This window comes from Rhopilema esculentum, chromosome 2 (assembly GCF_057945365.1).
Source record: "Rhopilema esculentum isolate cy_ngs chromosome 2, ASM5794536v1, whole genome shotgun sequence".
NCBI classification, from domain to species: domain Eukaryota; kingdom Metazoa; phylum Cnidaria; class Scyphozoa; order Rhizostomeae; family Rhizostomatidae; genus Rhopilema; species Rhopilema esculentum.
Window position 1 is genome coordinate 3,669,382 of NC_142816.1, and position 15,198 is coordinate 3,684,579.

Here is a 15,198-nt window from a genome sequence, read left to right on the forward strand (position 1 = left end):
TGTTGCGTCCTCGGCTGGAGGCCAGGTAATGATGGCGGCTACTTCCCTTTAATAGCAAACAGCTGACTGGATACCGAAAAACGTTGATTGACAACGAAGTATGGCTTTTTTGGAGGAGATAAAGTCAAGAAATAAGAATCTGGCGCCGGTGCAAACTAGAATAACTCGTCCAGATGGGAAAATATATATTGAATCGTTTGGAACGTTGAAGGAAGATAGTTCCATTTCTGGGGACTTTTTTGTTGTTGATACAAAGCCTGATGACGCGCTGCACAAAGTTATGGATGGGTTGTTTATTGGATCACAGGATGCTGCTACAAATTATGAAGAACTAAAGATAAATAATGTATCTAGCATCTTAAATGTCGCTATAGGCGTTGCAGAACTGGACTGCAATGAATTCTGTTACAAAAGTTTACCCATTTTCGACACTCCTGATTTCAACATCAAGCCACATTTTGAAGAGGCGAATCGGTTTATCAAAAAAAGCCTTGGACTTGGCTCGATTTTGGTTCATTGCAATGCTGGTATATCTAGATCTGCAACAATAATAATTGCTTTTTTGATGATAGAAAAACAACTCGGACTGGAAGATGCACTAGAATTAGTAAAAAGAGCTAGGCCAGCTTCAAAGCCGAACCCAGGGTTTATGAAGCAGCTTCGTCATCTCGAAATTGAGCTAAAAGGATAATACATGGGAAATGTTGATGCATATTGCGCCCCCTTGTTAGCTACCTTTGTAAACATCTTGAGCTATTCTTTTGGCACAAGCCCCTTCCTTATGTGGACAAAAAACATGTAAAGACCACGTAAGAAGTGAGTTGCCTTAGTAAAAGTCATGTTAGAAATTAATAATATTTTAAAACTTGCAAGCAAATATGCTTTAGAATCATAACCAGTAAATATACACAGCAGATGAAGGTTGGAGTATTTCCGTCGTTTACAAAATGTACGTTTTATACGCGTCAAATCGTGCATATGAACTAGATAGCTCCTTGTGAGTTCTTTACATATGTCCGACAGCAAACACACTGAACTGTGAACTATCTACTGTATATAATTTCCTCTTTAAACATTCATTGTAATTTGTAGTTAATCTATTAAATATAAATGTACTAGGTAGTTATTGCTGTGAATGAAAAGTTTGATTTTTGAGTTCAAAAATGGCTCACTCTAGTTATCTAATGTGCAATCTATTTTATTGGAAATTATATTTGATAAGATGAACAATGCGTTTCAGGATTATGTTCTTATCATATTGATGTACAGGCCCCTCAAAAGCCAAATGTACAGCCTCCTCCTCCCCCCAATTCCCCACGAAACCCCCCCCCCCCACATCCCCCAATATCTCCTCCAATAACTATCTGGCAATATTATATCTTATCCATCATGAAGTACACTTACATTCAAAAAGTATTGGGACAACTTTGAAAATGTTTTAGGGAATAATTTTAAAAGACGTTTTAAAATTTGTTTGTCATTAAACAAGTACCGAAGCTGAAAAACATCAACGATAAAAATTCTATAGGAGTTTTTAAAAATCAACAACTATGTTACAAGAAGCATTTCTGCGAAAATAGCGCGAATAGTTATGGTGAAATTGCATAAAATGTCGGCTGCTCAATGAGCCCTGCTTTTGCAGTGTGTAAGAGGCTTTTCCGGAACGGTGAAAAGTTTACCAGGGGTTAGCGGACCGAAGGTCTGCTCTGAGAGAGCTGCGAAGTCATAGGTTTGAATCCTATTTAGACATTATCTTGTCATGTAAAAGAAGCTAAATTTAGGGACGTAAGCACAACATAGCTATAAAAACACAAAAAATACAAATTTTCCAGCTTTATGAGAAGTATATTATCTCTCATAGCAAAAACTAATCATCTGAACGAGTACAATGGCTTCTCCTTCTACGCAGTTTTAAGTGTAAATGCAATAATTTGATAAAATTGTAACGTTTTCGTTGATTCATAAAACTTTATTTGAAACTTGATGTTTCCTTTTGTAATTCTCTCTATAAATTTCTTTGTTATGCAAATAAGAATCTAAAAAATTGAATTTGTTTCGGCATCTCTAAAAAATTACCAAGGTCGCGTGAGTTTTCCGTTTTTAGGCCATCCAACTATTTTGCACAATTGCTCTTATAAACAGGAAAATTGTAAGGAACTAATGTTTTTATGGTCATGATTCAAAAGTTGAAGTGTTTTTCAACTTGTAACCACATTTTGGTGATACAGATGGCTAGATTTGAAAGCTATATTTGAAAGCTATATTTGAAAAAAACAGCCCATATCTGAACAAGTTTCCGTTGCAAAATGTATCCAGCGCAGCGTCATAGTTGTGTCCCAATACTTTTTGAACGTAAGTATATCAAACTAGAAACGATATGCCCTTGCTCTCCTTTCAGCCCCCAATTTCAGCTTTTGAAGTTTTATTTGAAAACATAAAGGGGTAAGTTATGAGACTGAGCAAAATTTTGGGAGGTTAAGGACACATGACACCCTATGGTTTTCTGTCCTTTAAAAGGCCCTCCCATGAATACAAGAATTGTCTGAGCAGACTGTTATTTTCCTCTAAACATGCCTTTGCTAATAGCTATGGTCACTTCTATGGCCTGGTTTGAAAAATAACGGGTTTTTATTCAAAAATATTTTTTGAAGTGTACCCATCTCCCAAGGACAAAAACAAGCCAAACTTTGATGAACTGCGAACAACTTCCTATATGAATAAATACATCGATCTATAAACATCATTAATATCTTTGATTTGAAAATTGTCTCCAATGTTGAATGCCTTCATTCAAAAGTATTTGCATGAAATAGCTATGCTTCTGGGCATACCATATCGTTTAAAGATCTCGTCAATTACAACAAGTCTCTAGTTTTCTTCAAAGTCTTAGTGTTGGACTGCACTGTAGAAGCAGACTAGGCCTGCTCATTTTCAAGGATATCTCGAGGCTCCATCAAGCTGACCTCTTCCATTTGGCTGTTCCCTTTGATATCAACATTTGGCAAGGACGTTGGAGCTATGGTAGTATTCTGTGGTGCTTTTTTCTGAATCTCAACATTTGGGTTACTTTCATAAGAAAGTGATACCTATTAAAAAGAAAAGAACGTGATGTGTAAATCGCTTTGAAAAAGCAAACGTTTTACAATATCGTAATAACTTCCTTCATGCTGTTCTTCCTATCCCCCAATCTTGGGTTGTGCGTCCTATGTAGCCAGAATGACACATGCATGGAATTTATCTTTTGGGTTGTAGGAAAGCAATTATTTTGAATAGATGGAAGGGCTCTCCTAGTACTGTAAATGTACTGCAAATGATAGAAGGATTGATAGTAAAGAAATATTTCATAACGGCCTGTTTAATCTGACTTCCAAATTCACAAAGTAGTGTTACCAATCAAAGGTAGTTTAAGACAAATTGGGCACTTTTCATAACAAAACTTTTGGTTGGCCGAAAATCTTTGCAATTTTACAACATCTTCCTTCAACACAAGAAACAAAACTATCCCTCAAAGGGAGCAGCATCCATCTTGTAGGCTTCACACTCAAATAAAAGAAGTGACTCTTCCATCCATAATGACAGCATGTTTCGATAATTGGCAGAGCCAGTGTGATTCTGGCTACGTAGGACGCACAACCCAGAGATTGGGGGATAGGATAAAACGACATGTTCCTTCCAACATAAGAAGCAAAATTGTCCCTCAAAGAGAACAGCCTCCTCGATCTTGTAGATCTAGAAACACTGCTCAAACGAGTGATTCTGCCATCGGTCAACATCTTTTAGATAACCCAGATTGTGCTAAACCCCATAATTACGACATGTTTCGGATAATTGGCAGAGCCCAGTCGTCTTTCCATCTAGCAGATTTGGAACTGATCGACATACAAACGAAAAAACGGCTATTGTGTAGACAGAAGGAATTAATTTTCTCTTTAAATCAATCAAATTCTGAACCCAACAGAATGGAACTAGCAAGAAAGGCTGTTTGTAATAGAACAACCAATCATTTTGCTGAAAGTGTTCTTTCTCACCTGATGCCTATTTGATGATGAAACTTGTTTGCCAGTCATCTCGAACAAAAACCCAACAAATGAGTGAAGCATTCCTAAAATGGAAAATAAACAAATTCAATAAAATTATAACAAACGTGAATAATAATGCAAAAAAAGCAGCAGCCTTCCTAATCCGCAATCATACCCTCCATTGCATATCTGTATTTCACTCCTTCCAGTGTCTCCCACTCCATAGCAACGTAATTAACAACACATAGAAGCGTACTCATGCTTTATGTTAAAACGCCCAGTTTGGTATTTAGCCAGTAAACACATCTAACAGTCACACATCGTGTTTTCTACATCTTAAATAAGACCATAAAACGACTCGCAACACAAGAAAAGAATATAGTGTTATTTTTCAATCGTTAAAGCTCAATGCACTGCTGCCGAAGGAACTGTGAATGCAAACCACGAGGGGTCTGTGGACTAGCCAGAAATGGGTTTTAGTGTAAACAGACATACCTAATTGAAAGACTAGTAACTGACTGCAATTTAGAGTTGCCTGTATTATTGGAAGATTTCTAAAATTCAAGATTGATATCAGAGTTTGAAGATAAGACGCAAACAAAACATTCTAAAATACTTTTCGTCCGACACTCCCCAGAGTATGAACACTGGATAATTACCAAAAGGTGACAAAAATATTATACCCAGGTGTGGATGGAAAGTATGATGGGTAGAAGAATGGCGAGTTTGATAAGTTGATTCTGCATTTTTTCATCATCTGACGTTTTACTCTGAGGAGACAAAAGTACGCATGTCTCACCTCCTGTGCTCCTTTGATGTTTTGCTGTGCTAAAGGCTTAAACAAGGGTTTGTTTGTACCAAAGGCTCACCTGATGTTGCAAAAATTCCGCCTATAATTCCGCATAGTCTAACCAGAAATTGCCAAAATGGCCGCCCCTCTTCGGTCACGCTCACCATGATTGATGATAAATCATATTTGAAATATATGCCTAAAAATAATTAATAACACAATGACCAGAAAATCAAGAAACCATTAAAACGTTTACAGGAAAAGAGCCGCAAAAGACAAAACCAATAGAGTTACAAAGTGACATCATTAAAAACTATTTTAGGAATTTCAGAAGTCGTTTCAAGTCGGAGTCGGAGACGGTTCAAAATTGATTGTCTGTTTGCAACAGATTCAACTGATTTAGAGATATTTTTGGTATTCTTTCAGGTTATGGGCTAAGAATTCTGAAATTTTACAAAAAAATTTATGATGACGTCACTTTGTGACTTTCTAATTAGAAATTTGAAAAACGTGGACAACGGACAATGCACGTGAATATGTATCTTGAAATTCTTAAAATACCAAAATAAAAAATAATTCAGTGATAAGAAAATCAAGAAACATGAAACTGCTTACACAAAAGAACGGACAACTGAAATAGTATGTATTTTTAAGATCTTTGAATATAAAAACATCTTCGTAAAATCTCACAGCAATTAATTTGAAAGCTTTTTCCCTAGAGCGATGAAAGGTCAATACCAATTTTTCTTCAAAATCTCGAATTTATCTTAAAATTCTTTCAATGTGAAATTCCTACGCCAAAATTGATTATAAAGGAATAACAGTACCTGGAACGCCGCGACTGCCTGATAAAGGATCAACAACTCTTGTCTGGAAAAGACAGATAAATATTTCTAGGATAAATGGTGTTCGTAATCAAATAAATGCAGGATATTGACAACAAAACTTTTAATAAAACAAACTCGAAAGTTAGATCTAGGAGTCAAGCTAAGATTACAGATTTGACAATGTTGACGAACTAATCTTGTTCTCATAAATTTGCAACGCAAGACTGATGCCCAAAACCTCTTGCCTTCCCCAAAAAGATGAGAGATAACATGATAAATAAAAACTTGTTTGATCCCCATAAAATATTTGTTCTTCGCAAACTTTCAACTAGGTTGTTTGGTTGATTTAAGGTGCTTGAGTGTTACATCGCTTATTCAAGCGCATACATAGCTTTTTCAGGGACCTCAACGTTCAATCTTTGTTCTTAGAAAAGGGAAACAGTCTACCATCTTAAACAAAGGAATGTTACCGGTATAAAGGAGTAGATTCCTCCAGTTAGTATCTAAAAAAGGCCCTGAAGACATTCAGTATTTTTGTATTTGATCAACAACTTTTGCAATGAATAACTCATTCGTTCTTCTAGAAATACTATATAACAAGAATTTACCAACCCTCTGTGTGACTGAAAATTGGTTTGTGGCTAGGCGTTTCTGGTTGCTTTTTATGTAAGTTGGAACAATCTAAGGTGGATATAACAAGATAAGGTGGAGATAACAAGATAAGGTGGAGATAACAATCTAAGGTGGAGATAACAATCTAAGGTGGAGATAAGGTGAGACTTGATAGGGCATCTACGTCCTTGTAAGATTTGAGGAAGATGTGTTAAAATTCAAAAGAGTGCAAAAAAGAAGGCTGAAATCACATAAAAGCGCAAAATTATGAAATCGTTTTGAAACTGGAAAGCATAATAAACGAAGATACATTTCTACTTGTGAATGAAGTATGCAGAACATTTAATAAAAATGATAATACTGTCCAGGAAGATAAAGTAATTTAGCTTTCACAATTCTACTTGATTAATGAAGTGAGCAATATAGGAGAGGAAGAATTGGAAAACAATCTAGTGCAGTTATATCATTGATGTTATTAAATTTAATCTTTGCTCTATTTCTCAGAACAAAAACCAAACATGATCTAGTCTGATTACGTTAAGAGTGGTCTGAATCATTAAGAAATGATGTTTGGTTGTTCACTTCAAAGATCATTAGTATAACGAAAAAGAGAACAAGTTCTAATTAAACACGAGTCAAAATCATCAGACTAAGTATGCATTTCAATGAAATAATTGAATGATTAAAATCTAGGGTAAAAATCGCAGTTTGTCATTAAGAACCTTCTGAAAGTGAAGTGTTCCATTTACTGTAGCTTGAAGAGCCATCAGTAAAATGCAAAATGGAGCAATTTTTATCATCACAAATAAAATGGAAGTTTACTGAAAACGAGAACACACATACCTTGATATAATATTGATACATTGCATTATCTGGAAAAGAATATTTGTTTGAATAATCAAGCAAGCAGTTATTAGAATGTTTGGAAAAAATCAGGTTGATGTGAATGTAAGGTTAAGATGATGTAGGTAAATAACAAATAAGAAGAATAACTAAGACGAAGATGATGAATAAGAAAAAGAAGAGACGAGGAAAAAGAAGAAGACGAAGAAGAATACAATGATGATGCTAAGAAGAAGAAGAAGAGGAAGAAGCTAAAGAGGAAGAAGAAGAAGAAGAAGAAGAAGACAAAGAAGAATACGAGGATGACGCTTAGAAAAAGAAGAAGAAGAGGAAGAAGAAGAGGAAGAAGAAGAAGAAGAAGAAGAAGAAGAAGAAGAAAAAGAAGAAGAAGAAAAAGAAGCAGAAAAAGAAGAAGAAGAAAAAGAAGAAGATTAAAACAGATAAGCAAAAGAGGAAAAGGGGAAAGAATGAGAAGAAGAAGACGAAAAAGGAAAGAAAGTGGTAGGAGAAGATTGCGAATAAGAACAATCAGAATCAGAACCATGCATGTTGGCAAATTTTTTATCCAGCATCTTCCATTCTAATTGAAGATGTTTTCGTATAGAAGATTTCTATTGGTATAGAATAGTGATATATTAAAATTGTTAATGTGAGTATAAAGGAATAAAGACGTACTGCTTGTAGTTACTTGAATATCCCCGTCCAGGGGGTTAATTACACCAGGTATCGGTGTTCCAAATGACAATTTATCGATACGGTGAGAGAAATTCTGAGCTGAAAAAAGTCAATAGACATGTTATAAACTGCTTAATAATTGAAAATATATTCCACAAAGATCAGGAATTAATTGTGCTTCGTTTCGGCAAGAGCCTTTTGTGAAACAATGTAATTCTGGCCTGTGGAGACAGGGATTAAGTTTATCAATGCACATTGAATTTTAAGGGAACAGTTCAGTTACGTAGATCCTATAGGAAAATTTTTGACAACTGTTTAATTTATTTAAGCAAGTACAGTTAAGCTCTTGAATGGTAATCTTTATTGTGGGTTACAAAGGGTTTATTATTGTGGGTTACAAAGGGTTTAAAAAGCTTACGAAGTTATCCTTCCTAAGCAGATTTTGTAGCAAATTATCTCTTTTTAAACTCACTTTCTTCTGACACTAAAGCGCTTAAATGTGCGTGTCCTCTTGGGTGTGGAATTGACCTGTCGAATAAGGTAAAAAAAAATCGATAACAAGTTAAAGTAAAACATATCACCTCCAAAATCTGAACGAAGACAGTTTCTCTGTCAAATACCTCTCGACATTCTCTGCTAAATTCATTTCTATTTCAATTCATCAATTCATCAAGTTAATGGCAACAACAGGCTTTCATAAAGTTCAAAACTGGCAGTGGGGTTGGTGCCCTTTTATAAACCAATGCATCACCTTTTTACCTTCTTTATAGCTGGGCGTAGCCTCGAAATTACGGTAAGATGTAAAATAGAAACAAAATTTAGAAGGAGCATACAATGCTTCATTTTGAATTTTAAAGAAGGATATAGTTACGACAATCATTTTAAGAAGAATCTATGACACAAAACAAGCGAAAATCTTCAAGCAACGAATAAAGTTGACAGACAAATGAGGTTGTGGAGAACAAGGGACTAGATATGACATTGAAAAATTCTTAGGTGAACATAAAACTGTAAATTAAATTCAAATTGAAAAAAATATTGCAAATATTGGAAAAGTTGGTAACGATGGGGTTTTAGGGCAAATATGGGGGAAAGGATTGAACAAGAACCCCTTCAGGGACCCCAGGATGTCATTGTTTGAATATCTGCAGAGCTGTGGCGACTTTCTTCAGACTAAAATTCGTGGCCGCACTTACTTTCCTGCTGTTATATGGAAATTTCCGGCGACTTTGTTGACATTGATACCTCCAAAGATTCGACAAGAATCTAGAGGCTCATCTTTAAATTCTTGGTCATTTCTGGGAAAAAATCAAATTTCATTCATATCTAGAAATTTACTCCTAAATATCGTTTCAAAATGGATTAGAAAAGAATGGGCAAACACTCTTCAAAAATGACTACAGTTTCACCGCAAGAAAATCTTGTAATGATAAGTAAAGTCCAAAAACGCTAATGCTCCTAAACTAGGATTGCGAAATAAACTTAATAAACATTTAAAACAATAAGACATTTTTGGTAATGATGTTTTAAAGAATCATTAAACTTTCAAAAATATTTAGCTCATCAAAAGTCGTTTCTCATCAAGCACTCCTAATTCAAGGACTGCCTAATGTATGACCAGGGGCGCCTACCCTGGAGGGGCTGCATGGACAGCTGCCTCTCCTGCCCTCTTCCGGGAGGGGCAGAGGGGACAATCAGTGTCCTTAAATTTAAGCTCCTAAGTAAAGATTATAAATTCTTGTAGATAATCGATGAATAGTTTTGCCACTCTCATTATGTTAATTTCCATTAGAAATCAAATAAATATTAGAAAATCTCCTCGGTCTTTGATAAAGGAAAAATTATTTTTCAGTAGGCGATAATAAACATCAAAAAACCAACGGCGTCTTATAAGATGCTGACTTTTCTGCCTATTGTCCAAACGTGAACGTTACGCTTATTTTATACCTTGATATAAGAAACACGCTGAAGAAAACCATTATTTGATTTACTTTTGTTCCATGTAATTATTGTTTTCCTTTTACACTCTCAATGATTCTGCAACCGTGGAGTATTCAGACTGAGCCGACAATTAAAATTTAACAACCAGCCCATTTACAATTGCCATGATTTTTGCAACACCAAACATTGCGAATAATGATGAGGCCATTTAATACCCACTTACATGGATAATTTTGAGAACCTTATGTCTATGTGTAGATCCTTTGATTGCAAAGAACCCGGGTGAATGGGTGGAAAAGATCTATGTCAAAAGATATACTTTGTACCCCCCCCCCCTCACAAGTACTCAATTTTGGTAGCAGAAAAATTTCTACTATTTGCCTTCAGCACCAACGCTGCCCCTCCTGCCTTAATCTTGAGCAGGCGTCCCTGTGTACAACTCATGTCAGCTTACACTCATTTCACGACCACACAAAGCCATAAAAACCAAATCTTCCATTACCTTGGAGGCATGTATGTTGGCAAAGATTCACCACCAGCTGCTCCATATATGTCTAAGACATCATTGATTGTCCTATAGCCATCTGATTGGTGTCTGTATACGAGACTGAAATAGAGACTTTGTTATAGAGATTTGCCTTGACTGAACGATAGGTGACAATAACGTGATATTATTATCCCTTGCTTACTAATTTCATCCAAACTTGATAAATAGAGAAACCATTAAGTATGTATGCCTGAAGGCTCTTATTCCTATAAAACAGAATAAGATTGAGCATGTCTGAGTTGGGTGCTCATTCCTCTAGTTGAACATACATTCACATCTATATATGGGGGGTTAGTCTGCTTGAAGATGAAACAGTTTCATGAATTTTTCCTTTTTCATGGACAACATCTGAAATATATTATTAACTCTATTGTGTCCTCCAACACTCTTAGCTATTTACATACCGTAAATCCTTGAATTAGCCCCCTGGGGGCTCATTTACTTTTGATACTTTTGGATGGGGGCTTATTTGAAGGGGAGGCTAATACGAGGGGGGACTTATAAAATTATTGTAGCCATTAAGACGACATTATTAAAAGACCTCGTTTATTTTAGAAGGGATGTCTTTATGAGCGTTAAATTAATTTTTACTAAAAGTATGAATTTTTGAGGTAATTTATAAAAACGCCAAAGACAACCTCAGATGGCAAAAATCATCAAATTTAAGGGGGCCAATTCAAGGACTTACAGCAGCAGTTGGGGCTTATTCGAGGGGGGAGCTTCTTCGAGGGGGGCCAATTAGAGGATTTAGGGTGGTCTCATGTATTATGAATTAAGTTGGACTTCATGCTCAGAAAGTATTAACCACAAAGTTCTTAACCAAAATCAAAAGTAATACATACTCTCTCCATTTCTGTTGGTTTTTACCCAACCTGAAGTATGTCTAGAAGCAAACATTTGCAGATCACTTGAAAATAAGACTTTCATCAAAATAATTCATCGTTGAGAGTTAGTCAAGTATGAACAATTCAAGACAAAAAGTATTAAATTTTCAGACAGGAAAAATTCTAAAAAATGACTTAGGACTTTAAACTTTCACAGGCATTCCTAAGAATTTCAGACAAACCACTTTCCAACAAAAAATTTTGGAGATATGCTGAAGCTTCCAGTGAACTTATTTTTGGATAATCAGTGGTAGCTTATACCTAGCTTCACTAGTGTAACAAAGAACTTATTAGAAGGATCAGACGGATAAAGTTAAGAGCAGTGAGCAAAAATTTCACCTTATTTGGACATCAGTATACAAAGGATAACAAGGTTTAAAGCAGATTTTTAAATGTTTTTTGCAAAGATAAACATTAGGAAATCCAGCATTGATGTGTACATGGAAACATAATCATGATCCTTACACCACTTCAACTTTAAAGTTGCTGCTAAAAATTGGGAATCATGAAATTTATTATTAGTTACCTCTTCTAATTTCAAATGAGCATCTGTATCGATGCTTGTACCAGATAGATCAAGAACATCTGCACCAATATCTAGACAGAATATTAAATTTATAGACATAATATTATTCATAAAAAACGTCTACAGCTCATAGAATTTGATAAATTTGCAAAAAGAAAGATACAATAAAATAGATCAGATAAATGCAAAATATTTGTTTCAACTTTGAAAAAGTACTACTGATCAGATCAGGAGCAAAATTATGTCGTACAGAGTGGAGTGTCAATTCATTAAATTGTGTAAAAATGTGAAAATGACACAACTTTATCATTCTGGGCAATCTTATTGTTTGCATAAAAATCTCCATTTTCTTGCTTACTACATTTGCAATTAAACGTTGTACATTTTGCTTTCCTTTTGAATAAGAAAACAAATATTGAATGCTTAATCTTGTAACCAAAATAATTTGGAAGAAAGTTTAGTGGTGGTTATGAGCTACTTTGGATTCCTTAACATGAATAATATATTAATCAAATAAATTATGCATACACAAAGCACACTACAAGGAAACAGTTTATTTTACTGGTTCCTTTTTAAAATACTGCTTACAAACTTACCATCACACTTCATTGCAACTGTTATGTCAACATTGATTGTTATTTTGCTAAAAGAAAGAGCAAGAAACTCTGAATATAATGTTTAAAATATGTTATATGACTTAAAAAATCATTTAGTAGATTTTACAGCATGGCTAAATGAGAAATTAGATTCAAAGGAACTTGTTGCGCATTAAGTACAACAATGACAAATTTTAAAGAACAATTGAAATTGGTCTTTGGCTGATTGAAGTAAAGATCATATCAATTAATGTATTATGGGTATTTTAATGAGAGATTCCCTTCAAATAAAATACCCATAATATTTCTTTAAAATTACTTGATGGATTCTGAATATTACCCAAAGTAACAGCAGTCTGATAAGGAAACACCAAAAACTGGCCTGATTAATGGCTCTCAAAAGGGCCACAAAAACCATTGAAATAAAAACATGTGAAGGGAGCTTCTACAAACAAAATATCGCACTACTAACCCAATAAGCATCTTTACCATAAGAAGCTATAAATCTTTAAATATTTTGTGTTTTTAAAGTAAACAAGTGTTAGGAATGACATGGCAACAGTTTCAAAATGGATTAGTTGCATAGGTGTTACCATAAAGTGGTGATCTAGGCATAATGAACCTGCTTCTAAAACACATTGAATGACACAAAGCAAGATACCTTTCTGCATCTTTATCAACTTCATATGTGTATTTCATTTCAGTGCCTCTGTAGTATAAGAACTCTGACATCATCAAGGTTCCAATAAAGAGAAAAACAACAACTGACACTGAAAAATCAAAAGAAATACTGGATTAGAAAGAAGAGTTTGATATGTGCATGTTTAAAGAGCTTTGAATGATCTTTATTTGCTAGCAGCAAACAGTAAAGCTGGGATGGGCAACTCCTATAAAAGGTGGTCACCTGTGGGAGACCAGCAACTCTTTCATTGGCCTCTTGCAAATGGCCTCTGGTCTCCAAAAACAAACTCTGGTGACAGGGGTGGACATTTTCAGTAAAAATATGGTCACTTGGTGGTTGCACTATGTAACGATAAGTGGTCTTTCACAGATAAAAACTGGTCATCCCAGGTGCATGGCAGACCAAACTGCCCTCCCCTGTCAAGGTGTAAGCTGTGAATTTAATCAATATAAGCTCTTGAATTTTCAAGTTTTGCATTTTGGTTTTATTGGTTGGGTTGCGTAGCAAATATTATTAGCAGTGACTTCTGGTGGTTTAAGAGGTTTGATTATAATATAATTAAGTGTCCACAGCCATTCAATTAATCTCTCAGATTCTTAAAAAAGCCTGGGACATATTTCATGAAAACCTTAAGGTTTCATCCACCATTAGGGATCTACACATCTACTAGTTTTTCAGATCCTATTAATTGGTGTTGTCTGATTAATCATAAGAGATAAGCAAAAGATAAACAAGTCCCAGTTAATGGAATTAGGCTGTTTATGGCTGAACCCCCTTACTGACATCCCTTACAACAAGCCCTATATACAAGAAGATAATTTTTGTCTCAAAAAGTACAACAGCTTCATACTGACTAGCCTGTGAACTTTTTAAGAAATTTGTTGAAAAGGTATTTTTTCTTTGCAAAAAGATGAAAAAGTGCTACCAATTTTTTTTATAAAATGCGGATTTTACAAATAAAATCAGTTTTTTCAATTTTTTTAACCAAATGCATAATTTCTAAAGGATTCTAGATAAACTCTTTTCTTTTACGGCAAATTCCTTCACTGTGACAAGAATAAATTTGTCGATCTCCTTGAAAAATATTGCTAGGCTTTTCATTCCACCTGATTCTCAACGTCAACCCACAGAACCCAAGCTTTGGTAGCAGAGTCTTGAAAGCACAGATGCATGGTTCTATGTCTATGCTGGCTAGTTTACATCCAAACTATACATACCCGTCCCACCACTGGCACTAGTTTCTTGATAATCTTGGGGCACCTTTGGGAAGGCATCAAGTTCTTTGATGACTTTGGCGGCACTTCTTCTGTTTCGCAGCGTTTCTGTGACACGTTCCATCGTCAACGCTTTTAAACGATGCTTAAACAACAAACTTCTTTCATAAAAAATTTCTCAAAATATCATATCACGAAACGGCAGGCTTTGATTCCTAGGATCTTCCTGGTTTCACTCCGCCATATTTAGGCCACGAAGTCAAATCATTGCATGGCCTCTTTCTGAACCGATAAGACAACAAAGCATCGCGCAGTAGAGGTTCCCAAGAAAGTCTATTATTTTTTCCCTTCGTTCTTTCAAATAAAATACTTTACATTTTTGAGTAGCATTTGCTCCATTTCCTTTATGAATTTCCTTAAACAAGGTGTTTGGTATTATGTTTAGGATGTCGCGGTGGTTTCGTGTTTATTCCTCGACTTATTTTTAAATGAAAAAATTATTGAGAATGGGAAGGATTGGGCCTTGCCTTGAGAAACTCCCCCGAGGAAAATAGAATTTCTACTTTTTGGAACCAAAACTTTATAGAAAATGCATCTAATCCTATACGGACGTTTTGCGAATAATGACTGTAATGCACAGGGGATCTTTTAACATACAAACTAGTGGGAAATTTCCCCACAATGCCTTTGAATTTTCCCACTAGTTGGCCTATGATTCCCCACCAGCAAGTGCCCTTTTTGTTGGAAATTGTGTTAAAAGCCATTTTTGCTTGTTATTTCCTTGTCATTTTATGGATGTCGTTGTAAAATCATGAAAGTTACTTCTTTTGTCTCAGGGTAATCTTAAATCTCTGACTCTGGTTTTCTTACTCGTATACTCGTCCCTTTGTTTTTGCTTTTACCGTCTGTTGCCTCATGTTAAGAAAATGGCCCTTTTCTGTCAATTCCCCACCAGTGAAAACGCCCTTGCATGAAGTAAAGATGGCAGCCAATTCCTATTTGCAATTGCAGAAATTAGGCTATAGCCTCCTTGCATACATCC

The 15,198-nt window shown here is 35.2% G+C and overlaps 2 protein-coding genes across 2 annotated transcripts; one reads left to right on the forward strand and one right to left on the reverse strand.

The window, feature by feature from the left end:
* Positions 1 to 100: 100 nt before the first annotated feature.
* On the forward strand, positions 101 to 1,301 carry LOC148960568 (putative dual specificity protein phosphatase DDB_G0283417). Its single transcript, XM_089110116.1, has one exon. The coding sequence runs from the start codon at positions 101 to 103 to the stop codon at positions 689 to 691; it is 591 nt and encodes a 196-aa protein (XP_088966242.1). The 3' UTR covers positions 692 to 1,301.
* Positions 1,302 to 2,738: 1,437 nt separating this feature from the next.
* On the reverse strand, positions 2,739 to 14,441 carry LOC135695440 (endoplasmic reticulum-Golgi intermediate compartment protein 2). The gene is made up of 15 exons (XM_065214529.2): positions 14,160 to 14,441; positions 12,922 to 13,030; positions 12,261 to 12,307; positions 11,665 to 11,735; positions 11,097 to 11,137; positions 10,210 to 10,314; positions 8,963 to 9,064; positions 8,239 to 8,294; positions 7,767 to 7,865; positions 7,092 to 7,120; positions 6,249 to 6,317; positions 5,637 to 5,679; positions 4,889 to 5,008; positions 4,029 to 4,102; positions 2,739 to 3,086 (listed from the first exon to the last, which is right to left on the reverse strand). Exons 1-15 carry the CDS (start codon positions 14,278 to 14,280, stop codon positions 2,916 to 2,918), a joined length of 1,257 nt encoding a protein of 418 aa, XP_065070601.2. The 5' UTR covers positions 14,281 to 14,441; the 3' UTR covers positions 2,739 to 2,915.
* Between the last annotated feature and the right edge of the window lie 757 nt (positions 14,442 to 15,198).

Bases quoted from the DNA above. Each gene is read 5' to 3' on its own strand.
- LOC135695440 (XM_065214529.2), bottom strand. From the start codon at position 14,280: ATGGAACGTGTCACAGAAACGCTGCGAAACAGAAGAAGTGCCGCCAAA. The intron at 7,121-7,766 runs GTACGTCTTTAT...ATTCTTTTCCAG, and splicing joins TATTCAAGTAACTACAAGCA to ATAATGCAATGTATCAATAT. The intron at 6,318-7,091 runs GTATGTGTGTTC...TATCCACCTTAG, and splicing joins TGTATCAATATTATATCAAG to ATTGTTCCAACTTACATAAA.
- LOC148960568 (XM_089110116.1), top strand. From the start codon at position 101: ATGGCTTTTTTGGAGGAGATAAAGTCAAGAAATAAGAATCTGGCGCCG.